The sequence below is a fragment of the Carcharodon carcharias genome, chromosome 2 (assembly GCF_017639515.1).
Source record: "Carcharodon carcharias isolate sCarCar2 chromosome 2, sCarCar2.pri, whole genome shotgun sequence".
In the NCBI taxonomy this organism is placed as follows: domain Eukaryota; kingdom Metazoa; phylum Chordata; class Chondrichthyes; order Lamniformes; family Lamnidae; genus Carcharodon; species Carcharodon carcharias.
In genome coordinates this window covers 43,183,786-43,207,812 of record NC_054468.1, presented here as the reverse complement: position 1 = coordinate 43,207,812, position 24,027 = coordinate 43,183,786, and the positions used below count along the sequence as shown (strand labels likewise).

The 24,027-nt window shown below is 39.3% G+C and overlaps 1 protein-coding gene across 3 annotated transcripts in view; it reads right to left on the bottom strand.

Annotated features, from left to right (window-relative positions):
- The window catches only part of xxylt1 (xyloside xylosyltransferase 1), a 153,691-nt gene that overhangs the window by 114,118 nt on the left and 15,546 nt on the right, over positions 1-24,027 (bottom strand). For 2 of the 3 annotated variants that reach the window (XM_041205315.1, XM_041205324.1), the window contains exon 2: positions 8,533-8,680. In XM_041205315.1, the coding sequence (XP_041061249.1) occupies positions 8,533-8,680 (148 nt within the window). Of the gene's footprint in view, positions 1-8,532; positions 8,681-19,181; positions 19,251-24,027 lie in introns of those variants that run through there. The other variant, XM_041205332.1, reaches the window with a different exon arrangement.

Below are 24,027 nucleotides of genomic sequence, written 5' to 3'. Positions count from 1 at the left end.
ACATGATATCTGGCTGCCCCACAGCAATAATATGCTGGGAGCAGATTTCCACCCTTCAAACACAAAGTCCCATCCTAGAGAGCTACAAGCAATATGATTGACCAACAGTTCTGTAGTCCCAGCACCACCAGAAGACAGTAGTGGCCACTGCTGGGACTATAACGAGCCCCCACAAAGAAGTGAAGATGTCTCCCTGACTTCAGGTAAATCCAGGGATTTTGGGTGGGCACAGGGGATAACCCCTCCAAAGAAGCAGTCCACACCACCGCGCTGCTCACCTTACTTCTGCCTTTCCTCACAGAGGAAGATTGCAGTGGAAGTGGAATAAGGTCCTTAAGGGGCAGGTAACTGTCTACTTAACAGCTGAAATATGTCTAATGGCGGGTGGGCTGCCTGGCACCTTATCACCACCCACTCCCTGCTGCCCGTAATAGGTCAGAGGTCAGAGGTGGGGGCAACCTACTTTAATTTACATGTCTCCCCTGCCTTTAAATATGTCAGGGGGAGTCGGGGGGGGGGGGGGGGGGGGGGGGGGGGGGGGAATAACATTCACCGTTACATAAAGGTCTATATGCTATTTGAGCAACAAAACGCAGGAAACTGCAGCTTGTTTCAATCTATTTAACTGCCTCCACATGAGTACCTGGTGCTTTTATAACAATCCATCTCTGACCAGTAGGTCATTCTATTCAATTTTAATCCATTACAAATGGGCCATTCAACCTGTTGTTCGTTTAAAGGATCTTGTATAAAGTGGCTGTTTTACCCACATTGCAGACTATGAATTGAAGTGCAAATTTTGTAAAGTATTTTGAGATGATTTCGATTTAATGATATTATACTTACAGAATAAAAGCCAATAGAATAGCCAGTTTGTTTCATCAGAAACAGCAGTGTGGGAGAAGGAACTGAAAAAACTGGTAGTGACAAAAGGGACATATACGTTGTTGAACAAATCCTCGGGGAATATTTCAGAGAACAAAACGGAGACTATGACAGATGTATTTGGCAGAAATATCTCTCATTATAAAATAAAATCTAAATGACATTTTAAAAATATTATTTCATCACTAGACACTGTAAAAGATAGGAGGAATTTCAAGCGCAAATTCCATTCAGCGCAATCGACTTTGTGCAAACTTGTGCATTAGATTAAAAAGCATTGCACTATAAGACTGGAGTTATTTGGAGCAGAGGAGATTGAGGGGGGACATGATTGAGGTGTATAAAATTATGAGGGGCAAAGATAGGGTACACAGGAAGGAACTTTTCCCCTTGGTGGAGGGATCAATGACCAGGAGGCATAGATTTAAGGTAAGGGGCAGGAGATTTAGAGGGGATGTGGGGAAGAATTTTCACCCCCAGAGGACAGTGGGAATCTGGAACTCACTGCCTGAAAGGGTGGTAGAGGCAGAAACCCTCATAACATTTAAGAAGTATTTGGATGTGCACCTGCGACGCCATGGCATACAAGGCTGTGGGCCTAGTGCTGGGAAATGGGATTAGAATAGTTAGGTACCTGACCAATCAGACTCGATGGTCCGAAGGGCCTTTTTCTGTGCTGTAGACCTCTATGACTCTAAGATGGCCATACATACAAAACTTACTACAGCCACAGGTCACATTAATCACCATTGCAAGTTTCCATTAAGTCCGCCCATTTGCAGACCTGTCAGGAAACTCCCAATAAACTTTAAAGAAAAAGAACTGGCTTAATTTTAAGTTACTGACTCCTGCACACCAATATAACTAGGAAATGGATCTGCATTAGATTTGAAAGCCATTTTTAATTATTTAGAATCAGGAAGTCACAGGTGGTGAACTGATTAAAAATGCTTATGAAAAACCTATTTTCAGTTGTATTCAAACCGCTCCAAGTTCTCACTCAAATATATCAAGAAATTATTCTAAAGCAACAACTTTCATTTTAAAAAATTCCATTACAAACACTGCCTGGCTGTGTTGGCTCATGCCAGAATTTCTGAAGAAAATAAGTTGTGCCTTCCAATTAAAACTTTTAGTCAAAACACAATTTTGGCTGAATGTCCAATAAAATAGAGTTCTTTTAAAAAATAATGGAAGCATTGTTTAATTCAAATACTTTTAAACAAAAAAAAATCTACTTGGATGTTTTCTTAAATATTGCAGGAGTGTGCATCTTCAGTTATTTATTTGTTTCGATCATGTCTTTATTTCATCCCTTTCTTTCAGTGCTAGATGCAATGATCTGAGGTCATCTGATACTACATTCAGTAGTAAACACAATGGTTTACATTATGTTTCAATTATACCATTGTCCAGCCAAGACAAAGATCGAGTTGTCTTTGTGGAAAACACTATTAACCTTGAATTACTCAGCAGGCCATGTAGTATGTGAAAAATAGATGTCAGACCATTGGCATTTCAGGCCTCAAAACAGGCTTCAAAAAAAGATATTACAGATGAGCAACAATGAAGGAGCAGAACAAGGGAGAGAAAAAAAAGGAAAAGAAATGGCCTGTGATGTGCTTGGATGGACAATATGATATGGTTAAATGGCACATGTGATGTGATATTAGCAGGAACAATAAGGAGGCATAATGATAGAAACCAAATGAAATAAAGGACAGATACAAAACACAGAATGCATGAATAGCATCAAGAGATAGCTAGCAAGGGAACCAGCATGGCAGAGTACATGACAGTAGCTCCAGATTCTAATGGAAGAAAAAAAGCAGGTCCACAACAGTGATGCAGATTCTCCCCCCACCAGGAATGTTCTGGCAGGGGTCCCCATCAACCCACTCCCTTCCCCATCCCTGAAAATGCTGGCACCCCACGTCCTATTGCTAGCAACTATGCCTGAGAGAATAGGAATGGAGTTTAAGATCTGAATTCACTAAAAGGTACACAAAGTGCCTAGTGGTAGCACAAAATGGTGATAATAAATTGTCAACCTACTTTGCAGCCTGGCTGATTAAAGTAGTCATGAATTCAGAAGGCAACAATCAAGGATCTGGTGTCTTTGGCTTGAAATGTCCCAGATCAACACTGGACCAAAGCATGTCAATGGTGAGCCCATTGAGGTGGAACTGGAGCTACCTCCATGGACACAGACTTCAAACTGGGAGTTTTGGGCTCCCTGACCCAGGTGATGCACCCTAGCCAGTGATAGGTAGGGCTCACCAACATGAGTTAGATGCTTCCTGCCTGGGACAGGTAGCGTAGCCTATCCCAGGTCAAGTACATTACATCTAGGATCTGTATGAGTTTTGCTGCTGCTCTGGGTGAGCTCCCAAACTGGGGCAGTTGGTCAAATCAAAGAAAATTGGCATGTGAGGGTAACGCATTGGATCAGCTCCTCAGCATGGCCCCAGAGAAACCAGCCTCCCCCTCTAGCAAAAGTACAACCCAGAAATGCTCTATACAACACTCCAGGAGAGGAACAGGCTTCAAACAAATGTACAAAAATATTGTTGGAAGATTTGGAGGGAAGTACGCCTGCTTTCGAAGGAGAGTTAATGGGACATCCGTTGAATCTGTTCAATATTGTTTTATCGAATCACAGAAGCTGCATTCAATCTTTTTCTAAAACAATTGCAGTGCTGGTAATGGCAGTTTGAAAAGGCAATGGGCTAGGGGAGAGGGGGTAGGAGGGGTGTGGTTTGGTAGGAAAGGAAAGATCACTTCCTTTCCATTGAGATAAATTCTTAATTTTCAACAGTGACAGGACATGCTGCAACAACACAAAACATCTACCAAATGAAAGAGCTGCTCTGCTACTAAACATCCTGGACACAGCCACCTCTGAACTTTTCAAAACACGATCAAAATGGATTTCCAGGACTATGAGCATTGTCAATCGTTACGTCAAACAATGAGACTGTGCCATTTGCATCGACAAAACTGTTTTTCTATTGTGAAATCCAACATTGAGACTTTGGAAAAACAAAGTGAGGGGAGGAACTTTTTAATCAAAGCAGAGGTTAAAACAATTTTTAAAATATAGATTTGAAACCTAAAAAAAGAATCCGCAGGAGCTGAATCAAAAGGTGGCTGATGCTGTCATGATAAACACACTGAAATATCCTAAAGCAAGCATGATAAATCACCCAGAGACAAAATCAATTATAAACATGTAGAGGGATACGATCTACAGCAACCCTGGGAAGGGAGATGAAAAAGACTTACCTTCCCAGATAAACAATTAATTGGTTTGTTTATAACAGAAGTGATCTATCACAATTATAGAACGTGTTATTTATTGTCTAGCTGGGCAGGAAACAAATTCCAATTGAATGTACTCAGGCAGTTGCAGCAACTTTGCTACAAAACTGCCACAAAGTAAACTCTTTCTTCTCTTCAATAAATCTACTAGGGAGAAAACAGAGTGATCCCAGAATCAAAGGCTGGAATTTTCTGCCCCCCACCCCGCCAAGGATACGGTGGGCCATTCAAACTTCCGGTTTTGAAGTGAATGGAGGATCCATAAAACTCCACCCTAAGAATGGACAACACGCCAGTGTCTTTCTTTGGTTAACCCAATTATACAGGCATGCAAAAAGTCACAGGGTCATTATCCAAGTCACTATAAATTCTCAGAATTCCAAGTTTAGTCAACTTCAAGTGCAATTCTTTAATTTGTTTTTAAAATTTACTTTCCTCCACCGCATCCTCCTTGGTGCATCTACCAATGCAGTTAATTTTCATGAGTGAGCATAGTCAATGAAGGCAATAGGTTCTTAGGCTGTTTGACAGGAAGGGATCCACTTCTCTCCTCACACTGCATTCAGCATTGAGCACAGGATGACCACCACAAAGATGAGCCTTGACTGAGGAAGGGATGCTAAAATAGCAGAGTCTCCCACTGCTGTCTGGTTGAGATTAGCTAATTCCTGACAGACAACACCTTGCCACACTGTGCAATGCAATTTGCACACTCAGCCCTTAGTCCTTGAATCTTGTAAAGAGAATTCACTGATTATCAAGAGCGACAATGTCAAATCTGCACCGTTGAGTGAAGAGCAATTGTAAATAAAATTAAAATATGAATACTGAGTTGCTTTCTAATCAAATCTGTTGGGTACTTATTTGAAAAGGGAGTAAATCATGCTAATAAATTGTTAAAAATTAGAGCAGAAGATTAAAAGTCTGCTTAAAAAAAGTATTGGTTTTATAAATAGGGACATAAAGCTTAAAGTAAAGTTATGTTGAACCTTTATAAATCACTGGTTAAGCTTTAGCTAGTATATTTTGTCCAGTCCTACGGGAAGCATATCCAGGCCTTGGAGGTACAGAAACAAGGATGACAGACTCAGTAATGTGGAAATACTAGAAAAACAGATTGTTCTCCTTAAAGTAAAGAAGGAGGGGGGGGGCGGATTTAATAGAGTTGTTCAAAACTACAAGTGATTTTGATAACGTAGATTGAGAGAAGCCGTTTCCACTGGCGGGGGGTTTGATAATTACAGATTTAAGAGAATTTGCAAAAAAATAAAATAAAATCTAAAGGGGAATTTAAGTGCTGTAAATTTTTTTATGATTTGGACTGCAATAGTAGAAAGGGTAGTGAAAGCAGATCCAACAATAACTTGTAAATGGCATATTAAAACATATGAACTAGGAGCAGGAGTAAGCCACTCGGCACTTTAAGCCTGCTCAGCCATATATCATGGTTGATCTGATTGTAACCTCCCATCTACCCCCAATAACCTTTCACCCCCCTTAAATCAATCAAGGATCTATCTAGCTCTGCCTTAAAAATATTGAAAGACCCTGCTTTCACTACCTTTTGCAGGTAGAGGTGGTCCAAAGACTAACGACCCTCAAAAAAATTTCTCATCTGTCTTAAGTGAGTGACCCCTTATTTTTAAATGGTGACCTCTACTTCCAGAGTCTCCTACAAGAAGAACCATCCTCTCCACATCCACTCTGTCAAGGCCCCTCAGATTCTTACCAAGGTTTCGATCAAGTCATCTCTTACTCTTCTGAACTCCAGTAGATACAAGCTTAATCTGTGCAACTTTTCCTCATAAGACAACCTGCCCATTCCTGGTATTAGTCTAGTAAAAATTCTCTGAACTGCTAACATATTTCCATTTTTCATTAGATAAGGAGACCAATACTGTACACAGTACTCTACTGTGGTCTCACCACTGCTCTGTATAACTGAAGCATAACTTTCCTATTTTTGTATTCAATTTATCTCTCAATAAATGATAACATTCTATTAGCTTTCTTAATTACTTGCTGTACCTACATACAAACCTTGTGATTCATGCACTAGTGCACCCCCAAATCCCAGAGCTCTGCAATCTCTCACCATTTAGATAATATGCATCTTTTTTATTCTACCTGCCAAAATGAACAATTTCATATTTTCTCACATTATACTCCATTTGCCAGGTCTTTGTCACTCAACTTACTTTTCTACCCATCTTTATGTCATCAGCAAATTTAGCTACCATACCATCTGTCCCTTCAAAGTCATGTACATAAATAGCAAAACGTTGAGACCCCAGCACTGATCTCTGTGGCACATGCGTTACATACCACTAACCAAAAAAAATGACCCATTAATGGCTACCCTCTATTTCCTGTTAGCTAACCAATCTTCTTTCATGCCAATATATTACCCCTTACACCATGATCTTTTATTTTCTGCAATAACCTTCGAAGTGGCACTTTATCAAATACCTTCTGGAAATCTAAGTACAGCACATCCACCGGTTCCCCTTTATCCACAGCACATGACTCCTTCAAAGAACTCCAATAAATTGGTTAAACATGATTTCTCGTTCACAAAACTATGTTGACTCTGCCTGATTGCCTTAAGCTTTTAAGTGCCCTGCTATAACGTCTTTAATAATAACTAACAATTTCCCTCTGACAGATGTTAAGCTAACAGGCCTGGAGCTTCCTGCCTCCCTCTCTTTTCGAATAAATGAGTTGCATTTGCTATTTCCCAATCAAATTGAACCTTCCCGAATCTAGGGAATTTTGGAAAATCAAAACCAGCACATCAACCATCTCACTAGCCACTTTTTTCAAGACCCTAGGATGAAGTCCATCAGGACCCAAGGACTTGTCAGCTTGCAGCTCTAACATTTTGGTCAATACCACTTCTCTGGTGATTGTAGCTTTGCTGAGTTCCTCCCACCCTTCCACTTCCTGATTTACAGCTATTTCTGAGATGTTACTCATATTCTCAATGGGGAAAACTTACGCAAAATACCTGTTCAGTTCATCTGCCATCTCCTTACTTTCCATTGTTAATTCCCCAGATTCACTTTCTATAGGACCAACATTCACTTCGTTAACTCTTTTCTTATTTAAATATCTATAGAAACTCATAATATCCATCTTCAGCTAGCTTTCTCTCATTCTCTAATTTTTCCCTCAATCTTTTTGTTATTCTCTGCTGTTCTTTATGTTCAATCTTCTGACCTGCCGTCCATCTTTGTGCAATTATATGCTTTTTTTTTTTAAGTTCAATACTGTCTTTAAACTTTTTTTTTAAGTTAACCACAGATGGTGGGTTCTCCCCTTGGAAGTTTCTTCTTATTGGAGTATACCTATTGTGTATTCTGAAATATCTCTTTAAAAGACTGCCACTGCATCTCTATGTACCTATCCCTTAACCTTATTTGCCAGTTCACTCTAGCTAGCTCTGCTTTCATGCATTCATAATTTCCCTTAATTAAGTTTAAAATACTAGTCCTGGACCCACTCTTCTCTCCCTGAAACTGAATGTAAAATTCAAATCATATGAGCACTGCTACCTAGGAGCACCTTTACATCTCATTTCACAGTACCAGGTCTAGTATAGCCTGCCCTTTGGCTGGCTCCAGAACATGCTGTTCCAAGAAACTATCCCAAAAATATTCTTTGAACTTCTCATCTAGCTAACTTTGCTCATCTGAGTTTTCCAGCCTATCCCCCATGATTATCGTGAATAATTTGACTTTTTGAATTTGTTTTATGCTTGGAAAGGAGAAATCTGCAAGGCTATGCCAAAAGAGCAGGGTAAGAGGGACTAATTGGTCAAATGGTTTCTGTGCTATATGGCCTGATGATTCTATGAAAATGTAGCCCTCAATTGCAATCTATCAACTATTCACAAAACATTGGAAGCCTAGGAGACCCTGCCAAAATTAAAAGCTTAGCAAAGAATTTCTCTTCAGCTAGTTTGGCCTCAGTCAAGCTAACAAACTTACAATCTGGGGATCAGCAAGCTGAGTCTAATGCTACAGCACTAATTTGCACACTGATGCTCTATGAATTTGGAATTTTCAAAATTGCAAATAAGAAATAAAGGATTGGTTTGTTTAGATGGACAGTTTGAAATAGGTTTTACAAACAGCGATTCTGTATGAATGACAACTCACTCCACTTTCAATATGACTTGCACAGACAGAAGCTTTTTAGAATATTTACTGACCAAATTCAAATTCTAGACCAGAGATATTTTGCAGAGATTTTTTCACAGGAGCAAACACACTTAATATTCCAATATAACAAGTTCCTCCAGCATATTTAGTATACAAAGTTTACCTGTAGGCATGATTCTGTGCATGGCAACTGACAAGAAGAAAATGGAGTCACTGTAGTAGGCACCAGATCCAGCACTAAAGTGTTTCTGCATTCCTTCAACAACAGGGAACAACTTTTGAGTCAGCACATCCACATCATGGAATATAACCTGGCAAGGAGAGCACACAACTGGTTACAAAGAGCCCACCTTTCCGTTTGCACATTATTAAAGAGCAATGCCTGAGTAACTGCCACCTTCAACATAGTTGAAAAAATATGTTCATTTCACTGAATGCACTGTGAGGATCAGCAATTTGCAAACTTCACCTACTTTTAGTCTCCTGCAACACTCCATCATGTTATTAATGTGTTTATGTTGTTGGTTTGCCCTCTACTGTTGGCAACAACTGATCAATGTAAGAAGGTGGTGCTGCTCCCTTCGGAGGTCAAGTGCATTTGCTGCCAACCCATACCCTTGCATAAGCTCTGCTTGCCACCAGGATGAGTATCAGTCTTAAGACAATGGCAACTGCTGTAGAGATCTCTTCTCCATACAAGTAGAAAAGCAACTAGAGCAGCATGAGCCAGGCAATATAAACATTTGAGTTTGCTGTAATATTTTTTAGATGGAGAATAAAAGATCCTTCTTTACCTAGCAATCTTCAACCAGCAAAATCTGAATTAGTAGAAAGCATTTTGTTGTCCCATACACTCACCCAAGGCTGCACAGGCATTACTGAAGGACAGGAGCTCAGTTCATATATTTAAAATTAAGCATCAAGAAAAAGTCTAACCTGCCAAACTACTTTATAGCTTATTATAGGGAAATATCTGTGCACTCACTGTCTTCTTTCATGTACTCATTACTTGTTTAGCCAAGAGATAGACATGGTCCAGCACAACATTTTATAACAATGAAATATTCCACCCCTAAGACATCAATAACAAATGTGAATTAAGGAAAGCAATGCTTGAAGAACATAAGAACTAGAAGCAGGAGTAGGCAATTCAGCCCCTCGAGCCTGCCCCGCCATTCAAAACGATCATGACTGATCTCATTTCGGCCTCAACTCCAATTTCCCGTCCTCTTCCCATAACCTTTCAACCCATTACTAATTAAAAATCTTTCCATCTCTTCCTCAAATTTATTCAGCGTCCCCGCATCCACTGCACTCTGAGGTAGTGAATTCCACAGATTCACAACCCTTTAAGAAAAGTAATTCCTCCTCATCTCTCTGATTTAAATTTACCACCCCTTAAGCCGAAAACTATGGCCTCTCATTCTAGAATGCCCCACAGGGGGAAACGTCCACTCCACATCTATCCCCTTTGGCATCTTATATACCTCAATTAGATCTCTCCTCATCCTTCTAAGCTCTAGCAAGTATAGGCCTAAACTGCTCAATCTCTCCACATAAGTCAAGCCCCGCATTTCTGGAATCAATCTAGTGAACCTCCTCTGAACCACCTCCAATGCAACTACATCCTTCAAGTAAGGGGACCAAAATTGTGCACAGTACTCCGGGTGCGGTCTCACCAATACCTTGTACAGTTGCAACAACACTTTCCTATTTTTATACTCTATTCCTTCAGCAATAAACGTCAAAATTCCATTTGCCTCTCATTACCTGCGGTACCTGCATACTAGCTTTCAGCGATTCATGCACGAGGACACCCAGATCCCTCTGCGCTGAAGCGTTCTGAAGTTTCTCTCCATTTAAATAATAAGTCGCCTTTTTATTCTTCCGACCAAAACGCATAACCTCTCACTTATCCACAATAAACTCCATCTGCCAAATTTTGGTCCATTCACCAAACCTGTGCATATACATTGGTAAGTTTCTTATTTCTTCCTTGCAACTTATTTCCCACCTATTTTGTCATCTGCAAATGTAGCCATAGTATCTTCCATCCCTCAATCCAAGTCATTAATATAGATTATAAATAGTTGGGGCCTCAAGGGCCGAACCCTGTGGCACCCAACTAGTTACAGCTTGCCATCCAGAAAAAGACCCATTTATCCCGACTCTCTGCTTCCTGTTGGTTAGCCAATCCTCTATCCAAGTTAATATACTACCCCTAATTCCGTGTGATCTTATCTTGTGTATTAATCTTTTGTGCAGCGCCTTATCAAAGACCTTCTGGAAGTCCAGATATACTGCATCTACGGGATCCCCATTATTTACTTTGCTTGTCACATCTTCAAAAGAACTCTAGCAAATTAGCCAAACACGATTTACTCTTCATAAAACCATGCTGACTCTGCCGGATTGCATTTTGACTTCCCAAATGCCCCATTACTACTTCCTTAATAATGGATTCCAACAATTTCCTAATGACAGACGTTAAACTAACTGGTCTATAGTTTCCTACCTTCCCCCACCCCAACCGCAACCCCCCCCCCACCCCCTTTTTGAATAAGGGTGTTATATTAGCATTTTCCAATTCACTGAAACCTTTCCAAAATCCAGAAAATTTTATAATATTATAGCCAATGCATCCACTATCTCCGCTGCCACTTCCTTTAAGACGTAGGCCATCAGGTCCTGGGGACTTGTCACCCTTTAATCCCAATAGTTTGCTCAGTACTTTTTCTCTAGTGATGGTGATTGTTCTAAGTTCTTCCTTCTCTATACCCTCTGCACTACCTGTTACTAATGGGGTGGTCCTCCGTGAAAACTGAGGCAAAATATTGATTAAGCATCTCTGCCATTTCTGTGTTCCTCACTATTAACTCCCCAATGTCATCCAAGGGTCCAACATTCACTTTAGCTACTCTCTTTCCTTTTATACACTTGTAGAAGCTTTTGCTATCAGTTTTTATATTTTGCACTAGTTTTCTTTCATGAATTTACCTTTGCTCTTTTTATTAATTTTTTAGTAACCCTTTGTTGATCTTTAAAAGTTTCCCAATCTTCCAGCCTGCCACTGACCTTTGCAATTTGATATGTCTTAGTTTTTGCCTTTGGGTTATTGTTAATTTCCTTGCTTAGCCATGGATGCTTTTCCCCTCTCTTACCATCTTTCTTCCTCTGGAATATATTTTACTTCAGAGGAATTGAATATCTCCTTAAATATCTGCCACTGTTCATCAACTGTCCTACCTTGTAGTCTTCCTGCCCAGTCCATTAGGGCCAAATCTGCCCTCATGCCTATGTAGTTACCTTTGTTTAACTCCAGAACACTAGCATGGGACTCAAGTTTCTCACTCTCAAACTGAACTTGAAATTCTTTCATGCTATGATCACTCTTCCCTAGAGGATCCTTTACTATGAGATCACTAATTAAACCCTTCTCATTACACAAAACAAAATCCAGAATAGCCTGCTGCCTGGTTGGTTCCACAACATATTGCTCCAAGAAACAATCTCTAATACGCTATGAACTCTCCTTCGAGCCTAACTTTGACAATTTGATTAGTCCAATCTATATGCACAATAAATCACCCGTGACTGTTGCCGTGCCTTTCTTACATGCTCCCAGTATTTCCTGGTTTATACTGTGCCCTACTGCTGAACTACTGTTTGGGGACCTACAGATTACTCCCACCAGGGGCTGCTTTCCCTTGCTATTTCTTATTTTTACCCAGACTGACTACATCTTGCTCTCCAGTGCCGATATCATTCCTCACTATAGCACTGATCTGTTCCTTTACTAACAAAGCTACACCATCTCCTTTTCCTTCCTACCTACCCTTCCGAAACACTGGGTATCCTTGGATATTCAACTCCCAAACTTGTTCTCCCTGTAACTCAGTAACTGTCACCAAATCATAATTATTTATCTCTATTTGCACTGTTAACTCATTAGTTTTATTCCGAATGCTACACGAAGATACAAAGCCTTTAAGTTTGCCTTGTCAATTTTCTCTACTCTTATATGATTCTTTGATGCAATATGGCGCTCACACACACTGTCCCTTCCTTTCACTTTTTGGTAACAATCAACCTCATCACTAATCTGCACTCTTACCCTACCCTTAAACTTTGATTTTTTATATTTCCATGCAACTGAACCTTCCTCCCTACTATTTAGTTTAAAGCCCTATCTAGAACCCTAGTTATGCTATTCACCAGGACACTGGTCCCAGCATGATTCAAGTGGAGCCCGTCCGAAAAGGCTAGCTCCCTCTTTCCCCAGTACTGGTGCCAATGTCCCATGAATTCGAATCCATTTCTCCCACACCAATCTTTGAGCCACACATTTACCTCTTGAATCTTATTGACCCTGTGCCAATTAGCTCGTGGCTTAAGTAGTAATAGGAAATTACCATCTGTTTGGTTCTTTTTAATTTAGCCCCTAGCTGCTTGTATTCCCTCAGCAGAACCTTTCCTCATTCTATCTATATCACTGGTACCTACGTGGACCATGACAACTGGATCTTTCCACTCCCACTCCAAGTTCCTCTGCAGCCCAGGTGAGATATCCTTAACCCTGACCAGGTAGGCAACACAGCCTCCGGGACTCTCGAACCTGGCTACAGTATCTATTCCCCTAACTATACTACCCCCGATTACAACTACATTTCTCTTTACTCCCCCAACTTGAATGGCTCCCTGTACCATGATGCTATGGTCACTTTGCTCATCCTCCCTACAGTCCCAGCTCTCGTCCACACAGGGACGAAGAATCTCGAACCTGTTGGATAAGGGCAAGAGCTGAGGTTCCTGCAGTGCTACTCCTTGGATCCCTCTAGCTGCCTCACTCAGTCACACCCTCCTGTCCCTTACCACTGGTCAAATTTAAGCTAGTTAATCTAAGGGGACGGAAAGGTAAATTTAAGGAAAGGCCATTGGAATTACAGCCTTCTGAAATCAGCAATCCTACACCAAGGAACAGCTGAAAAATAGTCAACTAGGCTGGAATTTGCATCAAAGATAATGCTGAGGCTAACAGCGCTCACCGTTAGTAATATGTAAATTAAACAGTGACAAACGCGAGTAGTTAAATCCATAAATCAGGAAGTTGCTGTCCAAGTTGCCTTGCTCCTCCAGAAACTGCATGAAAATGGTATCTCACCAACATACTGTGACTGAAACACATGGAACAACAAGAAGTTGCTGTACTTACGTGATAGATACACACTAAAGTTGGCAGAAAACATTAGAGCTTGTCCACTCTAGTCTAGCCCTTTTAACAAAATGGTCAGACTTAATTACCAGTAAATACTCTGGCATGAATACCACTGACCTCAAAGCTTTTACAACACTGATTAATTTGGGGGGGAATTCATCACAAAATGCTTTCCATTTAACATAGATATGATCTAAATTAATTAACCCTTAGCTAATCATACATTTTGATTTCTTGTTTTAGGTGGATGAGTACAATAGGGAATTTGAAGGATAACATGAATAATCAATAAAAATATAATCAACTGCAAAAACTAAAGGGGATAATATTGAGTTCCCTCTGAATCATCCTGTAAATCAGGCTTTTGAATCCTTCAGTTTTACTTTAATGATTGCAAAAGAGCATTATAGGCTAAAGAATACATTTAATAATAGGATTACATAGAATTTACAGACCAGTCAGCTCAGCTAGACTATGTCAGTGTTTACGCTCCACGAGTCTCCTTCCATCTAAGTTATTTAACCCTATCAGCTTCCTATTCCTTTCTTTTTCATGTTGATTACTCACCTTCTCCTTAAATGCATCTTTGCTATTATAATATATAAAAAGGCTTATCTGAAAGTGTATTTTAAGAATATTTCTTGAATTCAATGTTGACTAAACTGCCTGCAGAACTAAATATAAAACACAAAATGATCGGAGGAAGGAAGTGACAGTAACAACCAGTGGACTGTAATGCCCCAATGTATGTAGATCACTTTTTTTTATATTCGTTCATGGGACGTGGGTGTCGCTGGCTGGGCCAACATTTACTGCCCATCCCTGTAAATATAATTACTGTTCACCTATTTTGAATTTAGTATAAAAGTAAGCCAGCTCTAAATATTATGGGAAACTATTTATTTTGCAATATAGTTTGTTGGACTACCAATGAGTGAAATGATACAGTATACAGTTAATGCTTAATAGCCGAGTGCATGCAAATCCTAACATTCATTAAAGGATTACTCTGGTGGCTTTATGTATTAATGTCATGTGTATTAATAACTACAAAAAGTAATAAGATGACAATTGTAAAGTGTAAAGAAGCAATTCATATTCACAGCAGAACTTTTAGAAAATTGATGTGTCAATATACTTGTGGTGCTTCATTCCCTTTTGAAAGGCTATTACTTCTAATGAGTGAGGTGAAATGTAGATTACAGGATGTCAAAAATGCAATTTAAGCTATTTTTTAAAAAGTGCAATAGCACTGTGCAAACTGAAGTACAGCTGGTGATTTACAACACAGAATTGTTCATTATACCTGCAATGCAGATGGCAGTAGATAGGGAGATGATAGAGTCTAAAAGCATGGGAATAATCCCCACAGCACAGAAGCATTCTGGACCCCTTCACAATTTAAGAGACATATTTTTTCATCGTTAGTATAAAATTTTAGATTAATAGATGTAGCTTGATAATTAAATTTTTTATGCTTGGCTTTTTAAAATCTGAATCCGAATGAAACTTTGAGCTAATATTAAAACTTTATTTCAAGACTACTAGTGTAATGTTATAAATGCTATGATGTCTATCTGATATTTAATATTACAATATGCACTACAAATTCATCCAATTGAAGGACTTTGATTCAAAAATAGAGCAAATAGGCCAAAAAGAAAAACTCAGACGCACAGTTAAATGTTTGCTTGACATTCCTGTTCCCGATATTATAATGGAGGACATTAACCTGTTTCATTTAGCTTTTATCTAAACGTGTGATATATTTATGCTCAATAGAGGGAAATGAGCATGTTTAGGGGGAAAGAAGCTACTTTGGAGGTAGATTCTGATAATTGCAATGGAGTCTAGCCCTGAAAAGGGTCAGGAGAAACCAGAGTTTCAAAATTACTGCTGGCAATATTGGCACATGAATGTGCAACGTATTCGTGTGGCAGTATCTTGTCTGCCATTTAAAGGTAGGCATTCATTTTCAATAGGTAAACACCTCTGCTAAAATAGAGCAATGAATGTCATGCGAGTACATGAAACATTCACCCGCTGACAGCACCAACAGTAAATCTAGGTTCAGAAATAGATAAAGGGAGCCAGATTTCACGAAGGAGGCAGGTAGTTCGAGTCGGGAAATTCCCTGACTCTCAGACCCACTTCAGTAAAACGTACCCAGATACACGCAATTTTTTACACTGGGGTAATGGGTGCGGGATAGAGCCAGGCCCCACTGACCCTGGAAGCAGAGTGTAGGTGACCACAGCAGGGAACAGGAAATTGCCAAGGTGAGTTGGTTAAAAGGTCCACCTCAGTTGTTAGGCCATCTCAGCCTCCCTCACCCTTCAAACTCCCCCTCCCAACTCCCCACCATCCCTGACATCTTCTGTGCCAACTCATGGCCGGCCACCACCGCCCCCCCCCCGCCCCCTCCCATGGTCCTTCATGACCTCCATAGCCACACACCTAGTGTCCACCATGGGCAGACCTCAAGAGCCATATGGAGATAGAAAAAAAAATTTCTAACAATCTAATATAGCTCTCATCCTACGCGCTTGCTACAGAAAAAACTGCCACTCAAAACACATTTAAAGCTTTTAAATCTCAAGTGTTTAGTCTCTTGTGAAAAGGAAAACTTCTATTTAGACCCCACAAAGACATCTAATCTTTTGACAGACTCTTTATATGGTCAATAATGCTGGACATATTTCGAGTTAGATTCCCATTGAAAGAAAGTGGATTTTGTAAAACTACTTCCATTTAATATCAACACAAACGCAAAATACTGCCATTGCTGGAAATCCAAAATAAAAGCAAAACAATGCTGGAAATTATCAGGTTTAGAGACATCTGCAGAGAGAAACAAAGTTAACATTTCAGGTCAAGATGACGCTTCATCAGAACTGAAGAAAGGATCTGAACCTGAACTGTTAACTCTTTCTCTCCAAAGATACTGTCTGACCTGAGAATTTTCTGCATTTTTGTTCTTATTCCATTTAATATCTGTTCCCATGCTAAGAGAAATTATTTTAGGTTTGAAAAGCAGATTTACAGCAGGCTCCAAAATGCACCAAGTATAGTGTAAAAAAAATGTTCTAGGGGAGGGACACACCATTGACTCTGCTGAAATATAGTTTAGGGATGGGCAGTAAATACTTGCCCATGCCAGCAACACCCACATCTCGAAAATAAACACAAAAGAAAGGGAAAATGACATTCCTTAAATCAAGGAGATTGTGCAAAGAATATAAAATGCTAGGTGACAAATCAACTGCTATTTTAAAACTATTACAGGTGCAGCCAAGAAATTACACATCGATCCCATTCAGTCCATTAGAGACAATGTGATCATGGATGAGCCCATTTGGGCCCTCGAGGGGACTCCAGCCCATTTTCTAAGGGAGATCAGTTAGGGCTGAGGTCTCTACCGTTGATGTTTTCAAAGCCTTGGCTCTGCGAATGCCCCAGTCCTGGGATTGGGGTGAACTCTTTGGCTCTGGAGGAGAAAGTTCCACCCTTCCATGACTTATGCTGGCAAAGTAGAGCCAGGGATTTCCAGGCTATAGAAAACAACAACTCACTGGAACTGGCTCTCAGAGAGTCATCTGTGTATGCCAGCAATCAGGAAATCATGGGCCTGTATTGGTGGGTTCAGTGCTCAGTCTACCTGTGGTCATTAACAGTAGCAACTGGCACCACTAAAAGCAATGTCCCAGCAGCTTCCTGAATTGGCAGGGAAGTACAATCTATTCAAGTTAGTCTCTGCACCTCAGGAGATTTGAAGGAATAAGGAGTGCTCCAGCAGTGGGCAGAAAGTGTACTTTAGTGGTGCATTTGGCCCTGACTTTTGCTGCCAGGCTATAAGACAAATGAGAACAAGCTGCATTCATCACTTAAGTGCCCAACCACTGACTTAATTATGCCATCCTGCAGACTTTCACAACCACAGTTTGACATTAACCCCCAAAAGTACATTTCAATGTTGTTCCATCAATTTTAGACATTTATGAAACACTACTCGCAATACTTTTAAATGCCAAAGAAACTTTTTACTTTGGTTATTACCCACCAACCATCTCAATCCATATGGCTTTATTCCCTTTGGTTCTACAATGTCTTATCTCTTATATGTGGCATCTTATGAAGTTTTTTTTGGAAATTCATATAAACCATATTAACTATATGTTATCCATCCCCTCAGTTATTTCTTAAAAGTATTCGGAGGGACACCATGGGCCAAATGGCCGCCACCTGCACTGCAACAATTCTGTGAATGGTTTAGAAATCCATGCTGACTCCTATTTCTCCTTGCCAACAACTGGAGATAGGCAAAAGGGCCTATAATTTCCTGGTGTACCCCAGCCTTTTTTTTGAAATGGGTTGTCACAGTTGGCATCCTTCAGGCTTCTGACATAAAATTAGAAAATTACAGCCAGGCCTTACATTAGTTCTTTCCACCTTCTCTCATGACCTATAGGTGTAAACCATTAGATCTTAGCTATTCATCTACCTTTTGTTTGAGCAAGTTCTTCAATATTAATTCGCATTGAATTTCACATCTACCTCTGATTTAATGATCTCACAGACCCTTCACATTGCTTTTTATTCTTTACTGGCATATATATTTGGTCTGTACTTTTTCCATCAACAGTTTAAATATTTTCCATTGCTGATCTACAGTCTTATTTGCCAACTTTTGCCTCCATTTAAACAAAAAAACATTTTCACACATTTGAATTAGATTTCAGGAATGTCCTATTTTAACTGTAAATTCTCACTTGGAATAGACCACATTTACTGCATAAGTGATTAATAACAAGGAACTTTTTAATCCTGGAACCAGGATTTTATAATTAAGTGTCATACTTGTATTTGAGATTTTGCAGCTTGACATGTTTAAATTTTATCAAGTATTATTGTTGTATTCAAAGTTATTTATTGTATTCTGAATTCTGCACAAAATAAAACTCAATTTAATTGAATCACTCCATTAGCGAGTAGAGAAAACAGATAGCATTGTGTTAGGAGAGAAGCTGAACAATGCTCATTGCAGAGGATCTGAAAGCTGATCTTTTTAAATTCTTGTTCTCATGTTCTTTGTCCTTATGAATTTGACTCCAAGTGACAAATAAAGGCATTAGAAAGATCCTCCAATTTTCAAAGAAAGATCAAAAAATGACAGCAACGGCACTGGGCATTGTGAAATGATCCAGTCTCCAACATTTAGACACAATAAGTCAACATTCTGAAACTCAGGTTGCATAAATGGAACAAAAAACAGAGACAAGTGCTAAGCTCAAAGGCTATTCTTTACTGATAATGATTGACTGACATTTCCAGCAGATGAATTCCCAAAATAAAAAAATACTTTTAAAACAATATTTATTTTTATTTCGAACACAACTTAACGTAGTCAGTGCAAGAGGAGCTGTCCGCTTTGAAAGGCGGTGGGAAGTGGGGGAGAAGAGACAGATGTGAAGAAAGAATGAGAGGTTAAACTTGTTTCAAACCGCCAACACTGATTAACAACTCAAACAAAATCCCAAATAAAAGGGGTTTTATTTTGTCTGAACAACTGAAGAGATTAAACACCAATTACAACATACCATAATTTTTACCTTGTGATCCATCTCCATTTGTCACTATTATTCAGCAGGCTTTCAAAATCAATCTGCTTTGATATTGCATATACAGCATATGAATCCTTTGTACAACAGCACCATCAAGTGTTCAGGTCAACAACAGGACTACACACCCATTTATGATTGAGAAGCCCAAACTAAACCATCACAGAATCTGAAAATTATCAGAAGCATTCTGTAAATGGACAGGCCAATGACTTTTCCAATTATTCTCTTCTGAAACTAGGTTACAGACATTTCCCCTTAAGTCCATTTGCTCCAACAAACTGAAACGGAGCTAAATAGAACTTGAACAAAATCTTTAAAATATCTTAAGAGTTGAAGTCATGGTGCAATTTCTTTACAAGTTCTAATCTGCCGGTTATCTACTTCCAACTCAACCACAATCATTTTTGCTATGGAATTATGCTTTTGATAAATAAATAAAAATTAAGTTTACATACAAAATGAAGGAAGCCAAAATTCTTTCCCCAGCATCCTTGCTGTTATACAAACCAATAACTCTTATTCAAATGACAGTCTTAAAGTAGAATTACAGATCAACAATTACTGTTTGAAAATGGCAGCTCATTTACAGCAAAACTATGGCGTGCACCTTCAGGAACTGAGCCATGAAGATCCGTTGCATAGAAGCTTTATTCCATGATAAACTGAGTCGTTTATTATATTATGTTTCTACATATAAATAAGAAAGGTAATGAAGAATTTCTTACCCACATACAATAAGCAGATTGCAGCAACCGTGTACATACAAATTTCAATTGTATGTGGGTTGTGGAATAAGAGTGATTAATTTGCCATTTTCTTCATTGTACCCTTGTACAGTACATAGTCTCTAATTGTTCTGTGAGTTGGTGTTTTGGACTTTGAACCTTTTCCATTATTTGTACACAGGCCAAATGCACAAAAAACAAAAAATATCGCTAAAAGAACTAGTAAAGTGGAGAACAGATTTTCTGTGATGTTATGTACATTAGAAGAATCAAAGCTAGAAAATCTACATAAGGGTTGGAGTCAGGTGAGGCATTTTAACCTTCCTTAGGAAAACACAATTTTCTCGCATAACAAATCCAAAATACAGTAAAAATGACTGCCAGGAAAAAGAGCAGATAAACAGCCAACTAAAAGGAAGCATCAAATCTTGCATGAACCACAATCCGCCTGATAAATGCATTGCAGAGTGTATACATTGCAGAGTGTATAAAGAAAAAAAGTGTTACTTATCCATTGGACACACATTGAAATAGCAAGTAAATGCCCCAATTAAACTGTAATAACTAGAAATATTTAGTAATACCCAATACAAGGAGCTGCCATCAATTTGTGAAGCTACCTTATGTGCTAAACCTCAAATGATTAATGAGGCAGGTCCATTAAACTACATTCCAAGTAAGTAATGGGCCAATATACATAAAACTATGAAATTTAGCCCAGGTAGATATTCATTCTGAACACTAGGCCAGATTTTGCACTCAGCAGTAATTCAAAGACACCAACAGTCGTTCATTACACTTCAACTTGATCAAAGACTTTCAATGGGATTTTGTACAGGAATTCATGGTAAATAGGGGGCTAATTCACTAAAGGCCCCTCGACAGGAGATCCGTTCACCTGTGTGAACAGAGCAATTAACTGTCACTCCTTAACAAATCAGATCGAAGGGTTGTTCATTAGGAGCACAGGGGCTAAACCAGAAGAGGTATCTATATAACCCACCGCACCAGGGCCAGAAAATCCCAGCCAGGGTTTCTCAGCTCACTGCGCAGAAAAATTACAAGGCTCATGGGACAGTAGTTTAACCGGATAGTCAGTCATAAGATTCAGTAATGTGATCAGTTTAGTGGTGTTGCTACTGAAACAGTGAAGTTAAAGTGCAGTTATTGTTGGGTGTCTCAGGGAGAGAGAGGGGAGTTGGCTGAGAAGCACCAAGTGAATGCTCAAGAATTCACTGGAAGAAGAGAGAGTTTGCACACATGCCAGTCCCAAGCAGGAAACCTGTGTCATGTTAGCGGTAACTCTTTGCTGGTTCAAACGTGTCTGTAAAGATATTGCTGGGTAAAGGTATGTTGGGAAATTGAATCATCCTCTGTGTTTGTACTGAGATCTTTCCAACCTTTTTGTCTGGTGTAACATAGTTCATTTTTCTTATTTAATAAATAACGTGTGTTTAAAGTTCATCAGTAGACTCCTACAAATTTGTTCAGTAACTTTCCTCCACAATTTCTAAAAACAGAAATGTTAGGATCAATCAAGCCAGGTTTCACTTTGGGATCTGACTTGAACAGTATTATAAGCTGGAATTGTAAAAGAAAAATCAAAAAAAATTGAATAGTAATCGTACATATCTGTAGGAATTAGACTCCACACTTACAAAAGTTGACTTTCAGTGGCAGAGGGGTTGTTTGGCAATAATTAAGGCTTTCCAACACACCTTCAATGCTGCCCCCTTGCACATCCTCAATTTTAAATTGCTCCATCGTTGGCAACCATGCCTTAAGCTGCCTTGGCCCTAAGCTCTGAAATTCTCTTACTAAACCTCTTGGCTTTTCTACCCCTCTCTCCTCCTTTGAGACATCCCTTAAAACCGCTCTCTTTAGCCAAGCTTTTGGCCATCCGTCCTAATATCTCATGTGGTTCAGTGTCAAATTTTGTTTGATTGCTTTGAAGTGTCTTTGGATATTTTACCATACTAGACGTTTTTACAAATGCAAGTTGGTGCTTTAGAAATTTACTTGTACTGGAATGAACAAGTCTTACCCTCTTCGAGCACGTTTAGTGCATAGTGAACATGTTAAGTAGAGCAGCTCCACCCAACTCCAATAGTTAACTGGATGTGGGGTCACTGGAATTGCTATCTAATTTACTCTTTAATAATGATAAGCAATGTTATAGCTTCTTCCTTATTTCTACAGGAAAAAAAGTCCAAAGTTAATTAAAGAATGATTCATGTTTTATCAAAATTGCAGCCCTCTTCTTCCGAGGAATCCCGAAGTGCACGAGGCATTGTCAGGAAGTATTAACATCCATACTCATGCATGGGTTTGTAGATATGCTGTACTTCAGCCATGATCCTACAAAGTTAGGCCAGCCAGTAACAATGTTCGAGGCTTGGAGACAGAATTTCCCTTTTGTCTGATAAGTTGTAGACAACTATTTATGAATGGGAGACAGATTCAAATGCAACATGATATTTGTTTGTTTTAACTTGAAATGGGCCCCTTTCACAGAATCCAGAAGGTTAATTAATTACTTAAAAGTTTCAAGTATTCACTACCTCAACTGGAGACCCATTCTCAATGGGTAACATCCTTTCTGAAGGATATTCTGATATCATCCCTGATTTTGCCTATTGAGCAGATGTCCCCTTGCTCCACTAACCAGCTTAGCTTGAATGAAACACTGTTCCAGATGTATGTTCATGTCACTTACTATCTCCTAAGGTACATCCGTGAGGTTCACCCTCAGTCACCTCCTTAAGGTTGAACACCCAAGTTTCTCCAGGCTTCTCAGCTGCTATACCACGGTAATGAGATAAACGTATAACATGTTATGCTGGGGAACCGACAGGCATAATTTAGAATAGATAGAGCTGAGGAAGTGAATTTTTGAAGAGAGAGAATTATGAATCCACAAGCACAATTATGATGATCAGATTTTCCTTTCATCTGGCACCCTCTTCAGGGATCTGTTCTGTGAGCAAAACAGCAACAGTGCAGCTCTCCAGCCAGTAGTGTGAAATATTCTCAAACTTGTAGACTACAAACCAGGAAGCATAAATTACATCTAAATCATCAGCATAAGACATTGCTTAACAATGTTGCTGAGTTTGAAATTCTCATCCTTGTTTTGAAATCCCACCATGGCCTTGCCCTGCTCTCTATAATCTTCTGCAACACCATAACCCTCCATAATCACAAACAAGAATCTTAAACTTAAACAGAGCCAAACATAGATATATGAGGGGAGAGCTGGTTATGGTTGATTGGATAAATAGACCACAAAGGTATGACGGTAAATCAAGCAGTGGGAAACATTTAAAGAAACAATTCAAAGGCCGGGATTTTCCGGCCCTGTCAGGGACAGGACCCGCCTTGGGTGATGTGGTGCCCCAGCCAGAAGTCCGTTGACTTGCAGCGGGACCAGAAGGTCCCACCGTCAGGAGCATGAAAAATCACACCCAAAATGTTCAAATATTCATTTCATTGAAAAACAAAAACAAAGATCCATATGTGGCTTACTAATCAGGTTAAGGTAGCATTAGAGTAAAAGGATGTTCATAATGTTACAAAAAATAATAATAATAAGCCTGAGGATTGGACGTGTTTTAAACCCAGAGGGCCATCAAAACGTTGAAAAAAAAGTGGAAAAAACATAGAATACATGAGTGAACTAGCCAAGAATAAAAACAGATTGTAAGAGCATTTACAAGTATTATAAAAAGGAAGAGACTGGCTGAAGTAAACATTGGTCCCTTAAAAGCAGAGATGGGAGAAATTATCATGGGGAATGAGGAAATGGCAGAGATGTTGCCATGGACCACTTACTGAACAATCCCAAGTGTGTCAAGAATTATACTAACAACCACTTTATGATTCAGTTGAACTTGCAATACGGCTCACTAACACTTGCTAGAAGCTACATATATTTGTATGCAGCACCTGGTCCTCTGCAAGCAAAATGAATTGTCTAGGCATTGCTCCTTTTCAATTAAACAAAAGCTTGGGTGATACTGTTCCATGGTACCTTCCCCATGGCACAACTCAACCAATTAGAGTAGACTTGCTTTTTTTTAAAAATTTAAACAAAAGCT